At 51.4% G+C, this 25720-nt stretch overlaps 1 protein-coding gene across 2 annotated transcripts in view; it reads left to right on the top strand.

Moving 5' to 3' along the window:
* ATL3 (atlastin GTPase 3) overlaps positions 1-25720 on the top strand; it is a 51253-nt gene that overhangs the window by 14580 nt on the left and 10953 nt on the right. For both annotated transcript variants that reach the window (XM_055142023.1, XM_055142022.1), the window contains exons 2-9: positions 5255-5469; positions 6349-6492; positions 8372-8476; positions 9569-9619; positions 15007-15063; positions 16353-16445; positions 17691-17829; positions 25098-25225. In XM_055142023.1, coding sequence (XP_054997998.1) covers positions 5263-5469; positions 6349-6492; positions 8372-8476; positions 9569-9619; positions 15007-15063; positions 16353-16445; positions 17691-17829; positions 25098-25225 — 924 coding nt within the window. In that variant the 5' untranslated portion in view covers positions 5255-5262. The remainder of the gene's footprint in view (positions 1-5254; positions 5470-6348; positions 6493-8371; positions 8477-9568; positions 9620-15006; positions 15064-16352; positions 16446-17690; positions 17830-25097; positions 25226-25720) is intronic.

The raw sequence follows: 25720 nt of genomic DNA, 5'->3' as shown, positions 1-25720 counted from the left end.
TGCAAGGCAAATACCCTACCTGCTATACCAGCACTCCAGCCCCTCAGTTATTTTCTTTTTTTATTTGATCCACACCCAGCAGTGCTCAGGGGTTACTCCTGGCTCTGTGCTGAGGGACCACTCCTGGCAGTGCTTAGGGACCATATAGGATGTCAGGGATTGAGCCAAGGTCAGTCATGTGCAAGGCAAGCGCCCCACCTACTGTACTATTTCTCTGACACCCAATTAATTTCTTAAAAATATTTATTCATTGGGGCTGGAGTGATAACATAGCGGGTAGGGCGTTTGCCTTGCACGTGGCCAACCTGGGTTCAAATCCCAGCATCCCGTATGGTCCCCTGAGCACCGCCAGGAGTAATTCCTGAGTGCATGAGCCAGGAGTAACCCCTGTGCATCACCGGGTGTGACCCAAAAAGACAAAAAAATTAAAAAAAATTTATTTATTTTTGCTCTTTTGGGTCACACCTGGCAGTGCTCTGGTGTTACTCTGGGGTTTACACTCAGGAATTACTCCTGGCAGTACTTGGGGGACCATATGGAATGCCGGGGATGAAATTCTGGTTGGTTACGTGCAGGGCAGATGCTCTACCCTCTGTACTATCACTCTGGACTCCCCTCGTTTATTTTTATCATTGGGGGCGTTGGGCCTCACCTGACAGTGGTTGGGGTTCCTCCTGGCAGAACTCATGGGATAATAAGGATAATAAATGGTGCCAGGGGTCAAACCACAGTGCCTGTGTTCAAGGCAGGGGCCTTCACCTTTGTCCCACTTCTGCCCCTGTAGTAAACTTGAGTAGAGATGCAATGAAATTGGCAGAGCTTCTGGTCATGAACTTAATTCTCACACAGGAGTTTGTGGTTACTGGGCTTGGCTGTGACCCATGCAGCCCCCAAGTAAGTAAGTGACTTTGAAAGGGTTGATTGGGGCTGCAGCAATAGCACAGCGGGGAGGGCGCTTGCCTGCATGCCGCCGACCCGGGTTCGATTCCCAGCATCGCATCTGGTCCTCTGAGCACCGCCAGGGGATTCCTGAGTGCAGGAGCCAGGAGTAAACCCTGTGCATCGCCGGGTGTGACCCCCCAAAAATAAAGCAAAAAAAAAGGGGGGGTTGATTGTAATTTTCGCTCACATAGACGTGTTCGGTGGTGGGAAGCCCTTGGTGCCGCCCGTCCTGTTCCAGGCTTCTTAGGGTGTTGTTCTGAGTGCTGGCCCAGGTGACTCAGCCCTGCCGACGGCCAGCAGGAAGGGGAAGGGGCCCGACCCGGGCCATTCCGGTCAGTATTGTCAACCACGGTGCCTAAAGTGCCAAAAAGTAGTAGTAGTAATAATAATAATATAATAATTAAAAAAATATGCCTATCAGAGAGGCAGGCTAGAGGGCGGGAGGTGGGCACAGGCGGAAAGTTTGATGCTAGAACAGTGTATGCTTAAACTCAGTCCTGAATAATTTTGTAAGTCATGATGTCTCAATTAAAAAGAAAAACAACAAAGCCAGCCCGAAGATCTGGAGGCCCCAGATTTACGTGATTTTGTAGAAGCAAGAACTCTGGGGCGTTCTTCACAGAAGCGTTTCCTTTTTATCGCAGCACCAGTGGGAAAGATAAGTGTTAGTACAAACTCATTTCCAGCGATTGCTTGACATTTAGTCTGTATCTGTCTCGAGTTCTGCAGTAGTCTGCGGAAGACGGCAGAGCGGCGGGAATGCTTCAGGGACCCTCTGATATGTCGGCTGTTTAGTAAACAGTGAGCAGGGGCCAGGGGGGTCGCCCCCAGGACTGGGGTGTGGACTTGGCATGCGGCAGCCCTGGGTTAGGTCCCCACGTTGCCGGGAGCAGCCTCCAAACTACCGGGCCTGGCCAGAACAAGACAAAAGAAGAAGTGACCAGCACCCCGCCAGGCCGGAGGGGCCCAGAGCAGGGTCCCGCTCCTGCCCACCCCGGCTGCCCGTACCTGCCTGGGTTATGTTTTGCTGACTTGCTGCCTCCAGCTTAACCAGACTCCCTGTCTAAATTTAACCTGTTTTGAAGTCATCCATCGAAACCCGGCTTGGGGATTTTCCCAGTCCCTTTAAAGAATGCATAATTATGAACACAAGGAAGGTCTCTCCCTCTGGTGGTGAGGACTCGGGCTTCAAGAGAGAGGCGCTGCCCTCCCTCCCCGGCCTGAAGGGGAGTTCTGGGGAAGCCTCCCGGAAACCCGCCGCAACTGTGGGCCTGAGTTTCAAAGAATCAGAAATGGGCTTTAACTCTGATAGGGGGAGCTGCTAGTTGCTGGTGCATTTTGAACCATAGAATTAATGTATCCCTATTGTAAAACATAATCATTGTGTGTGTGTGTGTGTGTGTGTGTGTGTGTGTGTGTGTGAGATCCCTGAGTGCATAATCATTGTGTGTGTGTGTGTGTGTGTGTGTGTGCTAGTTGCTGGTTCATTTTGAATCATAGAATTAATGTATCCCTATTGTAAAACATAATCATTGTGTGTGTGTGATCCCTGAGTGCATAATCATTGTGTGTGTGTGTGTGTGTGTGTGAGTGAGTATGAGTGTGTGATCACTGAGTGCAGAGCCAGAAATAAACCCTGCGCCGGGGAGAAAGTGAAGCGGGTAGTATGTGTGCCTTTATGTGACTGACCGGGGTTTGATCTCTGGCACTGCCTCAGCCCCAGCCCTGCCAGGAGCGATCCCTGGGGCAAGGCCGAGCCTTGAGAACGACCGGGTGTGGCCCCCCCAGCTAGAGAACCAATATTGTATGTTTGGGGTACGCAGTGTCACGTTCCTCATAACTAACCCTCCACCACGGTGCGCTGACCATCTCCCGACCTTTCCAAGCCTCCCCCACCCCCTCCCCGCAACCCCCCATCTGTCTGTCAGAATTTAGGGGTGGGTTGGCTTGGGTTTGTCTGTAAAAGATCTTTCCAAGCTGCTCTCAGGACCTGTTGGGCAAGTTGCTTGACTTAAGCCGGAGTTTCCTTATTCGAGTGGGGACAGTGCTGTTTACCCGGGAGCCATGTTCTGAGGGTTAACTAGAAAAATGCATGTGAAAAAGGCTTAGCCGTGGGAGCGGCCCTGTGTGGGTTATTTCTGGTTTTGTAGTATTTTATTATTTTGGGCCAGACCTGGCTTACTCAGGGCTTACTCCTGGCTCTGCACTCAGGAATCACGTCTGTCAGTGTTCGGGGGACCATACGGGGTCCTGGGGATCGAACCTGGGTTGGTTTAGTATTTCAGGAGTTAATTTTTTTTTTTTTTTTTGCTTTTTGGGTCACACCCAGCGATGCTCAGGGGTTACTCCTGACTTTGCACTCAGGAATTACTCCTGGCTGGGGGGACCATATGGGATGCCGGGGATCGAACCCGGGTCGGCCGCGTGCAAGGCAAACACCCTACCCGCTGTGCTATCGCTCCGGCCCCAGGAGTTAAAATATTAAATTCAATTTTAATACTTTAGTACTACGCTAAAATATTAAAATACTTAAATAGTTTAAGTATTTTGAACATTTCCTGCACATATATGTTTTGGTGGAAGGGGCTTTTATTTCTCTTGGGTTTACAACTAGGCCTGGAGGGCTGGGTATATAAACTCGGCATGTCTAGTTTTATTATTAGTATTATTTTTTGTTGTTGTTTTTTGGCGATGCACAGGGGTTACTCCTGGCTCTGCACTCAGGAATTATTCCTGGCGGTGCTCAGGGGACCATATGGGATGCTGGGATTTGAACCCGGGTCGGCCGCGTGCAAGGCAAACGCCCTACCCGCTGTGCTATCACTCCAGCCCCGGCATGTCTAGTTTTAACCCCCTGCCACACAGATTTCCCCCATAGTTGTACTTGCATCAGAACATGTGGGAGTGCCCGTTGCAGCACCTTCTTTCCAGTAGGTGATTCTGTCAACTTAAGAAAGTTTAGCTTTTCTGGTGGGTGGGTAGTGGCATCTCATAATTTCAGTTGATACTTCTTTGATGATGGCATGGAAATATCTTCATATAAGTTTGCCTTTTGGACATGCAGACGTTTGTAAATGAAGTGCTCTTTTTGGGTTTTGTTTTTCCTTCGGGACCACATGTGGCTGTGCTTTGGGCTTCTGACTTGGTAGCAAGGGATCACTCCTGGTGGACTTGGGGGACCAGATGGGCTGCTGGGGACCAAATCTGGGTTGGGTGCATCCAGGGCAAGTGTCTACATTGTTCCGGAACCCCCTGTTACTGTTTTTAATTTATTTTGGTTTGGGGGTCACTCCTAATGATGCCCAGAGGTGACTTCCAGCATGAAGCATTAGTTGTTGCTCCCAGTGCTCTTTGGGGGACCGTGTGGTGACAGGGATGAAACTAGGGCTTTTTCCGTACATATTGTATGCTCTGGCCCGATGAGCTATGTTCCTGGCCCTACTGTTCTCTTTCTCTCTCCTTTTTTTTTTTTTTTGTTTGTTTTTGGGTCACACCTGGTGGTACTCAGGACTTCCTCCTGGCTATGCTCAGGGGGCCACAAGGGATGCCAGGAATTGAACCTGACATCTTACCTGCTGTTGTATTTCCCCGGCCCCTACTGTTTTTATTTTTGTTGTGACAGGATTGAAGTGAGGACATCACTCGTTCTAGGCAAGTGCTCTGCTGTTAAGCCTCATTCCTGGCGCCTTTATTTATTTATTTAATTTTTGTTGTTTCTTGAACCGCATCCACAAAGCCAGAAGTAATCCCAGGCTTATTTCTGGCTTTGTGTTTAGGGGTCACTCCTAGCGGGACTCAGGGGACTGTATGGGGTGCCGGGGATTGAACCTTGGTCAGCTGAGTGCAGGGCAGGCACCCCACCCGCTGTCCTATCTCCCCAGCCCCTCTGCAGTGATTCTTCCTGCGAGTCCGCTGATGCAGGCATTGTGAAGAGTTTCTCCCAGCTCGTAGCTTGCATTACTCTCTGGTGTCTTCACTGGATAAAAGTAATCTTAGTGGAGTCTAATTTGTTATCTTTCTTGTATGGTTCTTATTCTTTTTTTTTTTTTTTTTTTTTTTTGCTTTTTGGGTCACACCCAGCGATGCTCAGGGGTTACTCCTGGCTTTGCACTCAGGAATTACTCCTGGCGGTGCTTGGGGGACCATATGGGATGCCGGGGATCGAACCCGGGTCGGCCGCGTGCAAGGCAAACACCCTACCCGCTGTGCTATCGCTCCGGCCCCTGGTTCTTATTCTTGTGTTTTAAGAAGTTTTGTCTTCCCATGTTCAAGTCTATATATTGAAACGTGTTTTTTTTCTCCAATAACTTAGGTGATGCCATGGAGAGTGGGAAGCCTGGCCCGGTGCAGGTGGTTTTGGTTCACAAGGAGCAGCATTCGTTTGAGCTAGAAGAGAAAGCCCTGGCCAGCGTCCTCCTGCAGGACCATATCCGGGACCTGGATGTGGTGGTGGTGTCGGTGGCCGGGGCCTTCCGGAAGGGCAAATCCTTCTTTCTGGACTTTATGCTACGATACTTATATGCCCAGGTGAGGGTGAATTACTTATTTCTCATTAGAAAGTAGACTTCTTAGTTTTGGGCTCGCACTCAACCATGCTCAGGGGTTACTCCTGGCTCTGCACTCCGGAATCCCTCTTGGCGGTGCTCGGGGGACTCTGTGGGATGCTGGGGATTGAGGGGATTGGACAGGGTTGATTGTGTACAAGGCAAGTATACTACCTGCTGTCTTATCTACCTGGCTTTTTCTTTGTGCGGAAGAACACAGTAAGCGCCTTGCTGTATAAAATGACTTGATGTTTACATTTTATTTTATTATTTATATTTTGGTTTTGGGCCACACCCAGTGATGCTTACGGGTTACTCCTGGCTCTGCGTTCAGGAATTACTCCAGGTGGCTTTGAGGACCATATGGGATATAGGGTTTCAATCCGACCTGGCCCTGTGCAAGGCAAGCACCCTCCTCACTGTACTACTTCTCTGGCTCTGATGATTTTTCTTTTTTTAGCTTTTTGGGTCACACCCGGCGATGCACAGGGGTTACTCCTGGCTCTGCACTCAGGAATTACTCCTGGTGGTGCTTGGGGGACCATATGGGATGTTGGCAATCAAACCCCAGTCGGCCACTTGCAAGGCAAACGCCCTACCCACTGTGCTATCGCTCCAGCCCCTGATACTTATATTTTATTTTATTTAGTTTCTTTTTTGGCCCATATCCAGCAGCACTCAGGGCTCACTCCTGGCTCTGTGCTCAAGGATCACTCCTGGCAGGCTGAGGGGACCACATGGGATATTGGGGATCACACCCCGATCAGTTTTGTGCAGGGCAAGCTCCCTACCTGCTGTAATATCTCTCCAGCCCCCATGTATAAATTTTTAAAAGTGAGAAATTTTTTTATTTCCTCTATAGAAGGAAGGTGGCCATTCAAATTGGCTGGGTGACCCCGAGGAGCCCTTGACAGGATTTTCATGGCGAGGAGGCTCTGACCCGGAGACCACTGGGATTCAGATCTGGAGCGAAGTTTTCACCGTAGAAAAGCCAGATGGGAAGAAGGTAAGGAAAAAGAAAAAAAAAAAAAGATTTACCAGTTAACAAAAACAGCGAAGAAAATAAGAACTTGAATGTTACTCTGATAATCCAGTGAAGAATTTTAATCAGAAGATGAAAGTGTGTTGCTTAAAAACCATACTCGAGGGGCTGAGGAGATGCTTTAAGGCCTGAGCACGTGCTTCCTGCCTGGTGGCCCCCGTCTCCCCACTGTCTCCGGGTCGCCTCAGCTCTGCTCTTGGGCATAGCCCTCCCCCGCAAAATACACATCCACTGAGCAACTTTTCAAATAGTTATATAGGAGGGGCCTGAGAAATAGTACAGTGGGTGGAGTGCTTGCCTTGCATGGGACCCTCCTGGGTTCAATCCTTGGCATCCTGAGCACTGCCGGGTGTGGCTCAAAACCAGACAGACCGACAAGCAAAACCCTCAGATAGTAATATAGGACATTGCACCAAAAGCAGCCGTGAGAGGTCCTGTCTGCTTACCGTTTTCTCTTTCTTTTTACTTTTTTTTCTGGTTTCTGGTGAAACCTGGCGGTACTCTGGGGTTACTCCTGGCTCCGAGCTCAGGGGTCACTCCTGGTGGTGCTTGGAGGACCATCTGAGATGCCGGGGAGTGGACTGGGGTCAGCTGCCTGCAGGGCAGAAGCCTCACCCCCCGTACTGACTTTGTTGACAGTGACCGTTCTGTGAGGATGCAGTGTGACACACACAGTTAGCTGTTGCCCCTCAGCTGCCCTGCAGCCGCAGGCTGGTGCTAAACTTTGAGAGTCAATAGTATATGTGGATTTTTTTTAAATTTTGGTGACTTTGGGCCACACCGGGTGGTGCTCAGGCCTTACTCCTGGCGGGATTAAAGCATGACACCTTGTGGTGGGGGAGTAGCTCTTGGCCAAGCTCTGACCTTAACATTTATGAGTTCCTGGGGTTAGTCCTCAGCACCCTCTGACCTTAAACCATCTATGACCCTACACCACCCTCATGAAAGAACCCCATAAAGCATGAGTCATTTATGATTTTGCTTTTTCTTAAAAATTCTTTATTAGTGAATCACCATGAGGTACAGTAACAGACTTATAAACTTTCGTGCTTGCATTTCGGTCATACAGTGATCAAGTACCCATCCCTCCACCAGTGCCCATTTTCCACCACCAATCGTCCCAGCATCCCTCCCACCACCCTCACCCTGTCCCATCCACCCTCACCCCATCCCCTCCGCCCCACATGATTTTACTTTCTTTTTTTTCTTTTTTTTAAATTAATTTATTAATTTATTCTTTTATTGAATCACCATGTGGAAAGTTACAAAGCTTTCAGGTTTAAGTCTCAGTCATACAATACTCGAACACCCATCCCTTCACCAGTGCACATATTCCACCACCAAGAATCACAGTATACCTCCCCCTCCCCCCGACCTCCCCAGCCCCCCACCCCACCTGTGTAACTGATAAATTTCACTTTACTTTGATTACATTCAATATTTCAACAAAAAACTCACTATTATTGTTTGGAGTTTCTCAAAATGTTATTTTTTGTTATTTATTCATTATTTATTTATTTATTTTTGCTTTTTGGGTCACACCTGGCGATGCACAGGGGTTATTCCTGGCTCTGCACTCAGAAATTACTCCTGGTGATGCTCAGGGGACCCTATGGGATGCTGGGAATCGAACCTGGGTTGGTCGCATGCAAGGCAAACACCCTACCCGCTGTGCTATCGCTCCAGCCCCACATGATTTTACTTTAGATGGAATATATGAACAGGTGTTTAACCTAGTTTAAATATTCCTTGTACATTTATGTCTACTTCTGTACATTGCCCCCTTCTCACAATAATATTGTGTATTTTCTTTTTTAATGTTGTGTACTTCCTTCTGTCTTAGGTTGCAGTTATTCTTATGGACACCCAGGGGGCCTTTGACAGCCAGTCCACCGTGAAAGACTGTGCCACGATATTCGCTTTGAGCACCATGACCAGCTCTGTCCAGGCAAGGCCGCTTGATTGGGAGAGTGTGCAGAGGAGAGAATGTATTTTTTTCTTTTTTCTTTTTTTTTTTCTGCTTTTGGGGTCGCACCTGGCGATGCCCAGGGATTACTCCTGGCTCATGCACTCACTCAGGAATTGCTCCTGGCGGTGCTTGGGGGACCATATGGGATGCTGGGAAATGAACTGAGGTTGGCCACGTGCAAGGCAAACGTCCTACCCGTTGTGCTATCACTTCAGCCCCGAGAATGTATGTATTTTTTAATTTTAAATTTGTTTTTTGCTTTTTTGGGTCATACCCGGTAATGCTAACGGGTTACTCCTGGCTCTGCACTCAGGAGTTATTCCTGGCAGTGTTTGGGGGACTACATGGGATGCCAAGGATTGAATTTGGGTCAGCCTCATGCAAGGCAAACACCCTCCCGGATGTACTATCCCTCCTTTCCCAGAGGAGAGAATGTAAAGGGAGACATTTCGTTTCAGTTACTATTCTCTCATCTGCACCAGTGGCCATATGTGCATGTTCATTTTAGAATCAGTGTAAATTAAACACTTAAAAGCTTTAAAAAAAGCCTCGTCTGATTTTCTACTTTGGCCATTAATATACATATAAATGTTCCAAAGAATTTTTGAAAAGTGAACATTGAAATGACATCAGTTACACCATATAGGAAATACAGATTTGGTAGGAAGCCTGTGTCTTATTGTTTTTTTTTTTTTTTTTTTTTTTTTTAAATTTTTGGGGTCACACCTGGCGATGCTCAGGGGTTACTCCTGGTTCTGCACTCAGGAATTACCCTGGCAGTGCTCAGGGGACCATATGGGATGCTGGGAATCGAAGCCGGGTTGGCTGCGTGCAAGGCAAACGCCCTACCTGCTGTGCTATTGCTCCAGCCCCAGGAAGCCTGTGTCTTAAAGGGAAACTTTTGTGATTTTTTTTTTTCCCCTCATCGTAAATATATAATTTTCTGGAAAGACAGAAGTTTGAACATTCCTCACATTCTTATATGCAAACTTTTGACTGTGCAGAGCTTTGTTCATGAGATTCGTTTGAAGAATGCTAAAGAGGTACCTAGCTGGATATTTTATTTTCTAGGTTTATAATCTGTCCCAGAACATTCAGGAAGATGACCTTCAACAGCTACAGGTATATGTTCCTCATGAGAATTTTAACCGTCACAAAATGTTGTTTAAAAGCTTTAAGAGTAGAAAAAAATTTTACAACGGAAAATTTTTATCACAAGGGTGAAATTTGCAGGGATGTTTTTGGTTTATGCGAACCCGCCACTCTCTCCTGTGGGGTTGGAGCTAGGGGGTCGGGAAAGTGGGGGGAGGTGGGCAGGGGAGTCCTGCAGACATAGCTGAGGGGAAGAGCTGGGGGGGCACTGCAGAGACAACCGTGGGGTGCTGGGCAGGGTCGGGGGCCCTGCGGTTGGGGGATTCGGCAGGAGGGAGCGAGGGATGGTGTCCTGGGGTGAGGAAGCCCCCGGGGAGGCTGAGCCGCCGTGGGACCCTCTGGCCTTCCCTGCGGGTGAGGACCTGGGTCTGGAGCAGAGGCCGGCTCGGCCACGCCCCCAGAGGGTGAGAGCAGTTTGCGGGACTCTTCGAAGCCGTTGCCGCCATCCGGGCCTAGGTCAGTGGACGAGTCGTGTGCAGTTCTGCGCCCGCAGCGGGTCCACGCTCTGGCCTTTGTCCTCGGTCTGCAGAGCAGCGGTTCTCACCCTTCTCCTGTCCAGCGCTCTTTGGAGGCGGTTCCGGAGTCGAATGCAGTTCTGGCACGCGCTCCTAATTCCGTTTTTCCCACCGCCGTTCAAGCTAGCCAGAGTGCCAGACTGCGGCTCGCATTACTGGAATCCCAGCGCATTAGCTCCGATTCGTCTCGCTCCTGGGCTTTTCCTGTTACGGAAAAAAAAAAATGTTCCTAAGCTCTGGCTTTTAATGCTGTGACGAGCTCTCTAGCTTCGTCGTTGATGGTTCTCCAGGACCCACGGTTTGGTGGAGAGCGCGCACCCTGTGAAGTGCTTCTGTCCCGGGTCGGAGTCATAGTACAGTGAACGGGGCATTTGCCTTTGGCGTGGCCGACCTGGGTTCCGTCTCTGGCCCCCAGATGGTCCCGACAGGAGTGATTCTGAGCACAGCGCCAGGAGTAACCCCTGAGCACTGCTGGGTGTTGTCCAAACTGTGCCCTCCCCCCAAAAAAAATAGTTTTTGTTCAAAAATTAATTAAACCCAGGGGCTGGAGCATTGACACAGTTGTTAGGCATTTGCCTTAAACACCACTGACCTGGACTCGATCCCAGCATCCCATGTGGCCCTTTGAGCACAGCCAGGAGTAACCCCTGAGCACAGAACCGGCAGGAAGTCTTGAGTACAGCTGGGTGCTGTACTCCAGCCCCCCAGCCCCACAAAAAAAAAAAAAAAAATTAGCCAGATGGGTTAAGTATTTTGATGTAAAATAAGAAATCATAATGACTTTAAAAAGGCAAGAGATTTGATTCAGTTTATAAATCACCCAAATTCAAACCTCTTGAATAGAGGAGAGGCGCCCAGGGATTACAGCCCCTGCCTGGGGGTCAGGAAAGGTTTCGGTGTAGAAACTCTTCACTGTGTGCTGCCTCCCCTCATGCCCCCGCCCCCCGCGGTCATAGGCTTGGTTGTGGGGGTCTGGCTGCCCAGTGCTCAGGCCCAACACAGGAGGGCCCCGGGACTCCGCCCAGCCGTGCTGGAGGGTGGGTGTGCGGTGCTGGGGGTTAAATCCTGACCTAGCTCTAGAGTTTATTTTAATTTTGGGGGGCCTGGGGGGCCACGTCTGGCAGTGCCCAGCGCTTCCTCTTGGCTTACTCAGGGATCACAGAGCCGAGTGGGGCTTTTTCTAGAGGCTCTCTGGGGCCACCCCTGGTGGTACTCAGGTCCGGCTCCCGGTTCTGTGCTCGGGGATTATTCCCGATGGGTCTCGGGGAACTGTATGTGGTGCCAGGGATCACACCCAGATGCGCCGTGTGCGAGGCATGTGCCTCCCCCGCTGTACTGTGCTCCAGCCCTGAGAACACTTTAAATTTAATCCTAGAGTTAGAGCATGGAAATACTCTTCTTTTAAAACGGAAGGAATTGCTTTGTTGCCTTCTTGTCAGTGTTGATGCTAAAGTTGGTCCCACACCATATGCTTCCTGATCCTCTGTGCAGCCTTCTTGTCTTATTAGTAATATTTTTATTCGTCATGCCTGGTGATGCTTGGTGGTTATTCCTGACAGTGTTCAGGCATCATATGGGGGCTGGGGATCGAACCTGGGTTGTTGATTGCAAGGAAGCTCCCTACCTGCTATACTATCTCTCTGGACAACCTTTTTTTTTTTTGCTTTTCGGGTCACACCTGGCGATGCACAGGAGTTACTCCTCGCTCATGCACTCAGGAATTACTCCTGGCGGTGCTCAGGGGACCATATGGGATGCTGGGAATCGAACCTGGGTCGACCGCATGCAAGACAAACGCCCTACCCGCTGTGCTATCGCTCCAGCCCCTGGACAACCTTTTTGATTCTCTCTGAAGCTTTTCAGATCTTATTTTGGCATGAACTTACATAGTGATGTATCTTAGTGTGGGAGTTTTCTTCTTTCTGTGTAAACTCCCAGTTCTCAGAATAAGGACTGTTGCAAGCAAGAAGTAATAGCAGAATCCTGGTGAAAAGCCATATCCAGCAAACACAAAAGAGCTCTAGGAAATTGATATAACAATGGAAAACTCAACAAAAAACTTAAGTAAAAAATGGGTGAAAATTTGCTTGACAGGTAGAAGAAAGAGACAGTAGGAATCAGGAGCAGGGGAAGGAGTGAGGGAGAAAGAGGTGAGAGACGGAGAGAGATGGAAAGTACAGAAAAAAAAAGAAATCAATTCAGGAAAGGTTTGACTAAAATAGATATTTTAGTGAAAGACAACAGCATAAAATAGGAAAGAAATTACAAATGGCATAATCTAAGGTGCTTTAGAATCGAAGGACTTGTTTTTTCCTTGTTGCTAGAGATTCTTTTTTTTATTTTGGGGGGATGGGGGGAAGGGGAGGCCTGGGCCCCACTCAGTGGTCTTGGGCTACTCCTGACTTTGTGCTCAGGGTCACCCATGCCAGTGCTTGGGGACCAAGAGGGTTTTTCCCAGAGGTCTGATGGTTCGTGTCTGTAGTTAGTGTGCCTCTGGGCCACTGGGCACATGCTTTCCATGTGAGATGCCCAGGTTGGACCCCTGGCAGCACATGTCCCTGAGCAGCCATCAGGTGTGGCCCCAAAACGGGGAGGCGGGGCAAGGCGATCCATTGGGGCCAGGAAAATAGCTCAGTGGCTAGAACACCCGCCTTGCAAACATCCATACAGTGTCGGTGGTTAGTCAGTGGTCCTGTCCCAGGAGGCGGTGTTGCTTGTGGGCCTGTCCGCTCAGCTGTCTGGTCCCGGGCACCACAAACCGCTCCTGACGGCACCTGGGCAATGCTTGGTGGGCGGTACCCACGGCCAGGCACGCGTGGGACCCGGGGCCGGCACCGCTTTATCGACAGCGGCAGAGGGAAAGGAGACGGAAATGCAAATGGCAAATAGTAAAGAACTACTTGCAGCCACAACACCCAAAAGGAGAGAGAACGCAAAAAAGAATAACCTGCCCTGCCACAGAGGCGGGGTGGGGCGGGGTGGGGGTGGCAGGAGGGACGTTGGCACTATTGGTGGTGGAGAATGGGTCCTGGTGGAGGGATGGGCACTGGGCCATGGTATGACTGAAATGCAAGCACGAAAGTTTGTAAGTCTGTAACTGCACCTCACGGGGATTCACTAATAAAAAATTAAAAAAAAAAAAAGAATCACTTGCAGAGGGAGTCCCCTAAAATTGGACGGGAAGCTTGGCTAGGATGACTGCTGGCCTGCAGTCGGGAACGGGCTTAAAGGCGCAGGTAGGGGTCACGTAGGGGCGAAAAGGCAAGGTGGGCTGTCGGTGGCCGAGCACACGGTCTGCATTTGCAGTGTCCTTCTCGGCTGCGCGGCCCCGGAGAGTTCTTTCCCCTGGATCCCGCTGAGCCCGAGCCCGGGACTCGCGCGTTGGGCCACGGCGCGGGCTTTGTCTAGGGAGGGGACCTTGCCTCAGCGCAGCTTCTGTGGCTTTTTGGTTTATTCTCTCTAAATCCAGTCTTCTGCAGAGGTGAGAAGAGCAGGTCAGGCATGGGGAGAGGTGAGCGGGAGGGGGGGGGTCTGGGCGTTTGTACACCGACGCCCCTGGCCCTGCCCGCCCTTAGCCTGACTGGCTTCTCTCATGTCTCGGGGTCTCGGGGCTTGTTTTGTTTTCTGGGCCATATCTGGCTGTGCTCAGAGCTTACTCGTGGGTCTGCACTCGGGTCACTCCTGATGATGCTCGGGGCTCTGTCTCTGTCTGCGGTGCCAGAGATTAGGCTCGGGCTGGCCATGTGCAAGGCAGGCGCCCTCCTCCCCACTGTCCTCTCTCTCCGGCCCCGGCGCCCCGCCCTTCCTACATTTCTGAGCAGAGCAGAGAAAGCCAGTTCTCATTTGCCAGTTTTTCTTCTAGAGGTTTTTTTTTTTTTTTCCCCCTTTTGACAAGTCTTCTCTGGTATCATATACTGTTTCGCACCCTTTTTCCTGTGAATTTTTGAATTGTGTTGTATTTTTGTTTATTACTTGTTTTTTTTTTTGGGAAGCCACACCCAGTGGTACTCAGGTTACTCCTGGCTCTGCACTTGGAATGACTCCTAGTGATGCTGAGGGAACTGTGTGTGGTGCCGGGGGTCTGACCCGGGTGGGCCGCGGGCAGGGCAGGCAGCCTACCTGTTGTACTACTCAGCCTCACTGTTTGTCACTTTAACGCTTCCTTTCGCTGAGACTTGAGTGAGGCTGCTTGAAGTAGGCAAATGTGTGTCAGGACAGTCCTTGGCCATAGACCCTGCTGGCCCCAGGCGCTCTGCCCGCGGCCGGGGGTTCAGTGGTGCGTGCCGCAGAGCCTTCCCGCCTTCCCCGAGCTCAGGTACCCGTGAACATGAGTATGTTTGACCGTGAGGTATGTTAAGGAGGAAGAGAGTCGAGGAAACAGGAGCTCTCGTGGGTGAAGCTGAAATGTGTTCCGAGTAAAGACGTCACTGACTGTGGGGGCAGAGGGCGCAGGATTGGGGCTGGGCAGAGGCCCCAGGTGGGCAGGGTGCCCGGCATGGAGCAGCCAGGAGAGCCAGTGTGGCTGGACCACCCCGAGGGCTCGGAGCAGAGATGTGCCGTGGCCACCGTGTACTGATGTCGTACTCGGAGTAGCTTGCGGGGGCCAGGGAGGTGGCTTAGGGGCGTCCAGGTGGAAGTATTCGGGTTTGAATTGAAGCCGGGGCCGGGAGGGCCGAGACCGAGGAGTGGCCCAGACTGAATTAAGGCTAACGGCTGCCGCGGGCATTTGAAGTCTTGAGCCGGGGTCCCAGGTCAGTGGTGCCGTCCCACGACACGCAGGCTTCGCGGAAGAACAGCTGCAGCCGCTCTGCCTAACGGGCCTCCGCTCTTCTTTCTTTCAAGCTCTTCACGGAATACGGACGTCTGGCCATGGATGAAATTTTCCAAAAACCCTTCCAGGTAGAATATTAACTCTAAGTGAAATTCATGTTCTGATTTTAATTTAGAGAGCAGGAGACTGTACTACACGGGCCAGATCTGGTCAGCTTTCTAGCTTTCTGCTTTTTCTTTTCTACTCCTCCCTCCCCCCCCACCCCCCGCCTTTGGATTTTGTGGGTTTTTTTTTCTTTTTTTTTTCTTTTTGGGTCACACCCGGCCTGACTCTGCACTCAGGAATTACTCCTGGCGCTGCTCAGGGGACCATATGGGATGCCGGGAATCGAACCCAGGTCGGCTGTGTGCAAGGCAAACACCCTACCTGCTGTGCTATTGCTCTAGCACCCTGCCTTTGGATTTTGAGTAGCAGTGCTGGGGGACCCCGAGGTGCCAGGGACTGGACCCAGGGCCCCCCCACGCAGAGCGCGGGTGCCGGCACTTTTAGCCATCGCCGAGTGGCCTACTTCCATCTGACCAGTGAGTCAGCAGTGGGTTTTTGTATTTTTAAGTGCCTGGAAAAATGAAACAAATCACATGCCGAGAGGAACATACCTCAAGGTGTAAGTGACCCGAAAGCGACATGTTCCCTGGCCAGAGTCGGACGGGAACACAGTCGCTCGTCTGTCACGCCAAGACCGCTGCCTGCGCTGGCAGCCTCTGACGTTTCCTCTCTGGCCTTTTATGGGAGAAGCTCGTGTCCTCTGCTTTGGCCAGAGAAGAGGAACTTGAAGGATTTCTAGTTTCTTTTCCTTTTTTCCAGTCTTTGAGTTGGGGCCACACCTGGTGGTGTTTGGGGCCTAGCCCTGGCTCTGCGCACAGAGAACGCTTGTGGTGGGGCTCAGGCGACCAGGTGGGGTGCCGGGAACGGAACCCCGGGTGGGCCGTGCGCAGGGCAGGCTCCTTATCTGAGGGCCTGTCTGGCCCCATCTGCTCCTTTCAGGGGTGTGTGGCCCAGGCGACCATCCGAGCCGCCGCCAGAACCACACCTGGTTTCAGTATTCGACAGCATTTTCTTTTCTCCCTTGTCCCCTGTCACAGCCCTCGCACCTACATTTAGGACAGAACCTTGAGTTTGTCCTCAATGTCTTCTTTCGGTTCCCAGTAACCCGTGGGAACAGAAGGACCAATGGATGTCACTGACCTTCTCGGTGGCTCAGCCTCGGCCTTGTGTTCATGAGGGTTCCGAAACAAGACATTACACAACAGATGAATCTCCCTTTGAAGAGTCTGGCATTTTGCGAAGAAGTCCTTTCGTAATTTTGGAGGATGCATTTATGTAACTTCATAATATATTCTCTTCTTTCCCTAAAAAGACACTGATGTTTTTGGTTCGAGATTGGAGTTTTCCTTATGAATACAGCTACGGACTCCAGGGAGGAATGGCATTTTTGGAAAAACGTCTGCAGGCAAGTAGGAATATAACCTGAGGGATTGCCTAAATGTGGTGATAAGTTTCTCATTTACCTTAAGCTATTTAAGAAGATTATGGAAATGTAGTGTATTAAATGTAGTATATTAATACTTGTAAGTACTTACAAGTATTAATTTAGGTCACATTAGTATATTCTGTGTAAGATGAAAGTATCTGAGTTCTCTTTTTCTGTTGTTTTTGGACCACACCTAGCAGTGCTCAGTACTTGCTCCTGTCTCTGCTCAGGATCCCTCCTGGCAGGGTCGGGTCTGGGGATCCACATGTGTTGCAGGGAATTGAGCCTGGGTCGGGTGCATGCAAGGCAATCGCCCTACCCACTGTGCTATCTCTCTGGCCCCCAAAGAACGTGAGTTCTTTGGTTTTTATTTTCTTTTGTTTGCTTTTGGGCCATGCCTGGTGGTGCTCAGGGGCTGCTCCTGGCTCTGCACTCTGGAAAAGCTCCTGGAGGTGCTCTGGGGACCCTATGTGATGCCGGGGATGGAACAGGGTGGGCTGTGTGCAAGGCAGGCAGCTTGTGCTCCCTACTGTCTCTCAGGCCACGAATCTGAGTTCTTTGATTGTGGATATTAGAGAACAACTGGGTAAAAGCCTCTTTTTTTTTTTTCTTTTTTCGGGTCACACCCAGCGATGCACAGGGGTTACTCCTGGCTCTGCACTCAGGAATTACCCCTGGCGGTGCTGAGGGGACCCTATGGGATGCTGGGAATCGAACCCGGGTCAGCCACATGCAGGGCAAACGCCCTCCCCGCTGTGCTATCGCTCCAGCCCCCTAAAAGCCTCTGTTTTGATTCTAATTTCCATTCTGTATTTTACACCAGGTTCTGTGTGTGCCTTACGCATGTCGCGTCTTCAGAACTTACCGTCTGCTCTTAATCAGAACCCCTGTCTGTTTAGGGATGGCCATAAACAGGCCCAGCCTGTTCTCCAGACCTACCACAGAAGAGCCGTTGTCAGTGACCTTGAGGTTCTCCGTCCTGCCCACAGACCTTCCCTTGTCTCCCCAAATATTGTGCAACCCACGAAACCGTCCAGTGCATGTTTGTGGGTAGCTGTAGGGGCAAGTCAGGGTTAAACACTTTGGTGCCTTAGTTGCCGGTAAGGCCCATCAGTTTCCTCACTGAGCCAGACTGAAGCCACTGTCCCCTTAGTGTTGGGAAGTCTTCTTCCCTTTTGTCCTGGGCTAGTGGGTATTTTGCAAATGGTTGGTCTCCTTCGGCAGGTAAAAGAACATCAGCACCAAGAAATCCAGAGCGTCCGGAACCACATTCACTCGTGTTTCTCCAGCGTCACCTGCTTCCTGCTGCCACATCCAGGGCTGCAGGTGGCCACCAGCCCCGAATTCGATGGGAAGTTGAGAGGTGTGTGATGGAGGATGTTGTTGTTATTATTATTATTATTTTGTTGCTATTATTGAGGAGTTTGGGGCCATACCCAGCAGTGCTCAAGGTCTGTTTCTGCTTCTGGTGCGGGGGTCACAGCGGGGTTGGCTGCGTGTAAGGCCCGTAGGATCTCTCCAGCCCCACATGATGTTATTTTATGTCTTTTTGGTCTCCCCACGCAGTGCTCAGAGGCCCAGTGCAAGGGTCTGAGGATGTGCTGCTCAGGCCCCACAGTGCTCAGGAGACCTGGGAGCTGAGAGCTTTCGGGTCATATCTGGCGGTGCTTGGGAGCACCTAGTCACGGGGCACCCTCTGGTGCTGGGACTTGAACCTGGTGTGGCTGCTTACGGGTGTGCACCCTTGTTGCTCTACTGCATCCCACCCAGGGGATGTTAGTAACATGTGCTTTGACCTTTGCAATTAAATAGTGACCAGAAAATGTCGATTAGGAATCTAGTGATTTTTTTTTTCCTCTTCCCCCCCCCTTTTTTTTTTTTTTTTTTTTTGCTTTTTGGGTCACACCCGGCGACACACAGGGGTTACTCCTGGCTCATGCACTCAGGAATTACTCCTGGCGGTGCTCAGGGGACAACATGGGATGCTGGGAATCGAATCCGGGTCGGCAGCGTGCAAGGCAAACACCCTCCCCGCTGTTACCATTGCTCCAGCCCCTCCCCCCCCCTTTTTTTTTGGCCACATCCGCAATGCTCAGGGCTTGCTCCTGGTTCTGCTCTGGGATCACTCCTGGAAGTGCTCAGAGGGGCCATACGTGGTGCCAGGGATTGAACCGGGCTTGGCTATGGGCAAGGCAAGTGCCTTAACCCCTGTACTATCTCTTAGTTCCCGAATCTAATGCACGCTTAAGAAAAATAGTGCTTGGCCCAGGAAGGTGGTACAGGGCTTAAGGTGCTGGTTTTGCGTATGGCTGAACCCAGTTTGACCCTGGCACTGCATGTGGTCCCCGAGCACAGCCGGGTGTGGCTCAAATCCACCTCAACCCCCCCAAAATCAGAGAGAGACAAAGTATTTCTTGGGGGGGGAGGCAATAGTACAGTGTGTAGGGCGTTTGCCTTGCACATGGCTGACCCGGGTTCGATTCCCGGGATCCCATACAGTCCCCCGACCACCACCAAGGGTAATTCCTGAGTGCAGAGCCAGGTGTAACCCCTGAGCATCGCCGGGTGTGGCCCAAAAAGAAAAAAAAAATGTACTTCTCTTTTTTTTTAGGGGTGGGGGTGGGACACACCTGGCGGTGCTCAGGGCTTACTCGACTCTTACATTCAGGGAGTGGATGGGGCTTGGGGGGACCTTTGTTGTGCCAGGGACCGAACCTGGGGCCCAAGAGCTCCCCGCTGTACCGTCACTCCAGCTCCAAGAGACTGTGTTTACTTAGAAGAGTTCACTGTGACCTCAGAATTGTTTCTGCGTTGGAGATGGGGCGTATCCCCAGGCATCTCAGAGAGGAGATAGATGATTGGCTGACAAGGGCGGAAAGCGCTGAGTGGCGGGAGCTGGCGTGCCTGATACCTGCAGGGTCCGGGCCGGGTCCCTGCACGGGGCAGCCGCAGCCCACAGTGCCCGGTGACCCCTCGCACCTCTGGCGAGCTTCAGCCGAAAGGCAGACGCAGCACAGGCCAGCTGTTACCCAGCAGGACGGCCTTCCCGCAGGGAGCAGGATCACGGCATGGCAGGGCTGTTGTTTTCCGTCTCGATTGTCACTAGAGCAAACAAACATCGGTCAGGGTCCAGCACCGGGAAGTGGTGGCTCGAGGCAGCTTGGAGAAATCCGAGTGGAGGCTCTTGGGTTCCATTATCTTCTCTTGGTTCCTTGTTTACTGAGGCCTGGAGTCACTTAATCGCCCTCCGCTTGCCCATGCATACCCTAAGCACGTTGATTTACGAACTGGCGGCAGCTTCTTAGCTTCCCGGTAAGTACAAAGAATCGTAAAAAAATAATTAATGCCATTTTTAGAGCCCAGCAGCGCGTGCCCCTGTCTGAGTAGGTTCGGGCTGCTGTTTTGACATTTCACAGCCAGGGAGCTTAGAAATAATGTCGGCTCATTTCTCGGTTCGAGAGGCTGGGGGTTGCACGGTGCTCCGGTGGATGGGCAAGGCCTCGGTGCCCTTGGTGTCCCGGTGTGTCCTCACTGGGTGCACGCAGCTAGGAAGCAGCCATTTAAATCAAATGTTCTGGGGCTGGAGTGATAGCACAGCGGGTAGGGCGTTTGCCTTGCACGCGGCCGACCCAGGTTCGAATCCCAGCATCCCATATGATCCCCTGAGCACCGCCAGGGGTAATTCCTGAGTGCATGAGCCAGGAGTGACCCCTGTGCATTGCTGGGTGTGACCCAAAAAGTAAAAAAAAAAAAAACACATAAACCAAATGTTCTGCTAGGGACCAAAAACAGCGTCCAGGCCTTACGCCTAAAAATAATGATAATAGGGGCTGGAGCGATAGCACAGGAGGTAGGGTGTTTGCCTTGCACGCGGCCGACCTGGGTTCGATTCCCAGCATCCCATATGGTCCCTGAGCACTGCCAGGAGTGATTCCTGAGCGCAGAGCCAGGAGTCAGCCCTGAGCATTGCCGGGTGTGACCCAAAAAGCCAAAAAAAAAAAAAGTGATAATAGGAATCGGTGGGATAGTACAGATGGGAGGGAATTAGCCTTGCACGCAGTTGACCTGGGTCCAATCCCTGGCACCTGATGTGGTCCCCTGAGCCCCGCCGGGAGTGATTCCCGAGTGCAGAGCCAGGAGTGAGCCCTGAGCACTGCCAGGTGGGGCCCACCTGGCACCACCTTGCCACCAGAAGAAGGTTTGAAGTTTGAAACCGTCTGATGAACTATCTCTGCCCCTTAGTAAGTAGACCTGAGATTGGCAGACTTCTGCCTGTGTCGAGCCGGACAGTCCACACTGTAGGCTTGCTGGCCTGTGAGGCCCCTCTGCTGTGTACTTGTAACAAGAAAGAGACACAGACAACGTATGAGTGAGTGGCAGTGACGGTTCCCAGAACTTCGTATTGACAAAGCCAGTTAGCGGACTGTGAGTTTGCCAGTCTCTTCCTGCGAACATTACCCGTGATATTTTCTGTTCTTTCCTATCTTTTTCCCTGCCTGGGCACAGGTATAATCACACTTCTAATCTGTGCATCATCCGTCCAGGCATTTTGTGTCTGACTCACTTCACAACCCCTTGTTTCATTTCTTTGATGCTGAGCTCGGAGTTTCCCAAGGGTATGCACCTCAGCGACACGGGATGCGTGTCCCTCCCCTTTCCTTGTGGCCCCTCGTACGGCTCCTTGAGCCCCACCAGGAGTGAGCCTCGTGTGGCAGACCAGGAGTTAGCCCTGAGCTCGGCAGGTGGGACACCCCCAAACAACAACAACAAAAAAATCAAAGTTCTATCATTGCAGTTTTCAATGGCGTTTCCCTGACTGCTGATTCTCCCGAGTAATGTCACCAGCGTGTTTTCTTGTCTTTGCTTTTATTCACTTTCCTCTGAAGTTCCTGTTTCTTTCTTTCATCCCGAGTTCTGCTGAGCTGCTTGTCTTTCTTTTTTTCTTTTTAAACGAATCACCGTGAGATACAGTTACAGACTTTCACGATTAACTTTCATACAGTGATCGAGCTTCCATCCCATACTTTCCACCGTCAATGTTCCCAGTATCCCTCTCGCCCGCCCCCCTCCATCCCCCTCACCTCTGTGGCAGGCACATTCCCTTTTACTCTCTCTCTCCTTTTGGGTGTTACGGTTTGCAGTACAGGTACTGAGTGCTCATCATGCTCGGATGGGAGATAGTTCAGCACACATCTCCCATCCCGAGCGAGCCCTCCGAACATCATTTACTTGGTGGTCCCTTCTCTATCCCAGCTGCCTTTTCCCCCAGCATGTGAGGCCGTGAGCTGCTTGTCTTCAGCCGCACTGTAGAGGTCCCGGGACTCAGTCAGAGAAGGAGGACGGCTGCAGAACCTCCCCACCCTTCCCGGCGCGGGAACATAAACATAGGAAGGGGATTGAAACAGCCCGTGCCGCAGCCCGAGAGTGGGCCCGCAGAACTGGGGTGGAGGGGAGGGGAGGGGCCCGGGGACACTGGCGGAGGGACCCCGATGCTCCGGTGTGTGGGGGTGGTGTCGGGACACTGTGTGCCTGGAGCAGTGTCATACATCACGGTCTCTAAAGAAAAGCAGGGAAGGGGGAGAGCCCCGCGTCTGCTCCACTGTGTGGCCCGTCAGATTCTTCCTCTCTCGTGTCGATATTTTGGGGGGAGGGGTGGCAGGCCCTCGGTCCCGGGGTTCCTCCTGGCTCTGTGCTCAGCTCTTTTCCTCTGGGGCTCGAGTTCAGTTGTCACCTCTCAGGGCTTGTTTGCGTTGGGGATTGTCTAATCCCCCCCTGTTTTGTTTCTCTCTGTTCCGCATTCAGGCAAGATCACCTGATACGTATCTTTTACTTTCTGACTCACTGGCCCCTCCAGTGCGCCCGGGTTGCAGGGAAGTGCGAGCTTTCATCTTTCCTCTCGGCCGGAGAGTAGCGTCGTGTTTATCCACCCCAGCTTCTGTGCGTGTGCTCTGTGGCTGGGCGTGTGGACCCTTTGCAGACGTGGCTTATGGTCGGTGGTCTGCCGGGAACACACGCTGCCATTTGTCCTCTGGGTTGATGCCTTTTTGTGTTCCTTGGGATAGACTCTCAGGAGTGGAGTTTGGGGTCACACAGAAGTGTCTTGAGAAGTCTCCGAGCCAACAGTCCCTCCAGCAGTGAATGAGGTTCCTTTTGGGTTTCTTTTCTTGGTTTCTGGGCCACACCCGGCGATGCCTGGGGTTATTCCTGGCTCTGTGCTCGGGAACCACTCCTGACTCTCTCTTCGGCTGAGATTTCCTTTTTCACCTCATCACTGAGTCTGTTCTTTTTCACATAGATCATTCTCGCTAGCGTAAGGTGATATCTCCTTGCTGTCTTGGTTTGCCGTTTTCCTGATAGTCTGTGATGGAGACTTATTTATTCATGTGCCTGTTGGTCATCTTTATGCCTTTATTTTGGGCACACCTGGTGGTGCCCAGATCTTACTCTTGGCTCTGAACTCAGGGATCACTCCTGGTGGGTTCAGAGGACTATGTCAGGTGCTGGGGATTCAGTGATTGCTCCAGACCTATGTCTGTCATATTATTATAAGGTAAAATTTGTTTAGCATTTAGGGGCTGGAGAGATAGTACATCGGGCAGAGTACTTGCCTTGCAAGCAGCTGACCCAAATTCGATCCCCAGCATCCCATATGGTCCCCTGAGCACCACCAGCAGTGATTCCTGAGTGCAGAGCCAGGAGTAACCCCTGAGCATCGCCTGGTGTGGCCCCCAAACAAAAAAACTAAAAAAACTTTTTTGGTGTGTGTTTCGGTTTCTTTGCTGCCTTTCCTTACTGTATTGCAGACCTTCCTTCTGGAAACCTTTCCCGAAAGGTCTCTGCGACTGCATTTGTACTGTTATGTGCACGTTTCCTTTTGCCATCTTCGCTTTTGTTTTTGCGTCACATCCGGCAGTGCTCAGGGTTTACACGTGGCTTTGCACTCAGGCATCACTGCTGGTGGACGTAGGGGAGCCATCCAGGGTGCGGGGATCAAACCCAGGCCAGGCGCATGCAAGGCAAATCCCTCACCTTTTTGGTATGTGTGTGTTTTGGGGCCACACTCAGCAGTGCTTAGGCCTTGCTCCTGGCTCTGTGCTCAGGGATTGCTCGCGGTGGGCTCAGGGAACCGTCTGTGGTGCCAGGGATTGAACCTGGTAGACTGCATGCAAGGCAAACGGCCTCCCCATTCTAACTATCTCCCCTTCGTGTGCATTTATTTTTCTCTTTGTTACTTGCTGTGGCTTCCGGAGCTGTGAATTCATCTGTTTCACCTGTTCTAAGTAATTCTCGGCCATATCCCTCTGACTACCTCAGATTCATTCCCTTCGTGTCCTTGGACTTCCAGTTAGACATATTTCCTCTTGTTTTACTTTCCATAGCTTGTTGCGCCTTTTTATTTTTGCTTTGGGGCCACACCCAGCGGTGCTCAGGGCTGACTCCTAGCTCTCTGCTCAGGGATCACTCTCGGCGGGCTTGGGAACACGTGGGATGCCAGGGATCGAACCTGGGCTGGGGTGTGCACGTGTGCACTCTAGCCACCGTGCGATCACTCCAGCTCCTCATTTTTCGTCCCCATTTCCTGCCGTCAGGTCTCTGTGTTCTGCTCTCCGCTTGCAGCGTTTACGTCCCTCTTTCCTGAGTAAGGCCCGTGTTTACTCCTTTGAGCACTGAGAGCCTTCCTGAGCCTGGACTGGTCTCACCTCCTTCCAGGATCTCATTTATGGTGTTGCAACAATGTTGCAATTTTACGGAGATCGGAGAGAATAAAGATATATTTTTTGGGGAGGATCACAGGACTGCCTCCGGAGGTTTTGTGTTATGGCCTGCCGGAGAGCAGCCTGTTCAACCTCCTTTTATTTATTAAATTAACATACAAACCAATCATATTCAGCCACATAGGCAAATAAGCAAATCAACCAACCATTTAAAGTTACAGTAGCCAAAACATAAACCATTTACATCCGGGCCTAGCTAGGCCTGAGATTATGGGATGTTGTATACCAACAATGGTTGAGGAGTTAATTTGCATGCTGACACGGGCTTGATCCCCAGAACTGCCTCAGGGCCTCAGAGCAGTGCCAGGAGGGATCCCAGAACGCAGGGCCAGCGGGGCGCCCCGAGCACCACTGAGCATGGCCTACCTCCACCCCTCCAAAAAAGAGAGTGACATGTATGAGTGTCGTGACTGGCCTAGGAGGAAAGGCAGGCCAGAGGTATTCTGCGTGTTTGAGTTCTGGACGGGCATGGACTCAGATCAGGAGGAAAGAAGAGAGAGAAGCTCCATTAAGGACAAAGCTCGAGGGCTGGAGCGATAGCACAGCGGGTAGGGCGTTTGCCTTGCACACGGCCGACCCGGGTTCTAATCCCAGCATCCCATATGGTCCCCTGAGCACCGCCAGGGGTAATTCCTGAGTGAAGAGCCAGGAGTAACCCCTGTGCATCGCCGGGTGTGACCCAAAAACCAAAAAAAAAAAAGGACAAAGCTCGATCCCTGGGCTTGGGGCCAGGGTGGGTCAGACAGGGGCCCTCACTCTCACGGGGACACAGACCGTGAAGATCGCCTCTCCTGCTCCCCGTGGCCGGAGGGCCCTGTTGGACTCATGGTTTCCGTCTTCATGGTCCTGTGAACAGATGTCTCCAACGATTTCAAGGAGCAGTTACAAGTGCTGGTGCCGTTCCTGTTAAACCCTGCTAACCTAATGGAAAAGGAGATCAATGGCTCCAAAGTCACCTGCCGGGGGCTGTTAGAGTATTTCAAGGTAAATATTCTTTTTTTTTTGAAAACCTTTGACTTTCAGTAAAACTGGTCCATGTTGGGCGCTGACTTGCACTTCAGAAGCCAGCCTGAGTATTGTAAGGCCTCGTGGAGCGAGTGGTGGTCCCACTGCGGGACCCTGCCGATTGCTTAGAGCATCAAGCTTGGCGGAGCACAAAAGTGGCTTACAAAAGGGCCCCCCCTGAAAAAGCTTAGAAGCCAAGTTTTATGGGGGAGGCATTTCAGGACCTCGGTGCTCTTCCTCAGGGGGCCACTGGGCGGCAGTGTTGGCTAAGAACCCAGTGGCTGTTTTTGCAGTGTTCCTCTAGGAAGGTGGTGTGGACAGACAGGAAGTGGTTAGGAAATGCCGTGAGTAGAAGGAGCCAGCGCCTAGCCGTGGCAGGACCAGGGCTGATGGGCAGTCTGCCCGAGGGCATGGTGAGGCCAGTGTGCATGGGGGTCGGCGGATTGTTCGTTAACAGCACTAACTATGCACCAA

This window comes from Sorex araneus, chromosome 6 (assembly GCF_027595985.1).
Source record: "Sorex araneus isolate mSorAra2 chromosome 6, mSorAra2.pri, whole genome shotgun sequence".
Classification (NCBI taxonomy): domain Eukaryota; kingdom Metazoa; phylum Chordata; class Mammalia; order Eulipotyphla; family Soricidae; genus Sorex; species Sorex araneus.
Note: the sequence above shows the minus strand (reverse complement) of the source record. Positions and strands in the feature narration are given on the sequence as shown.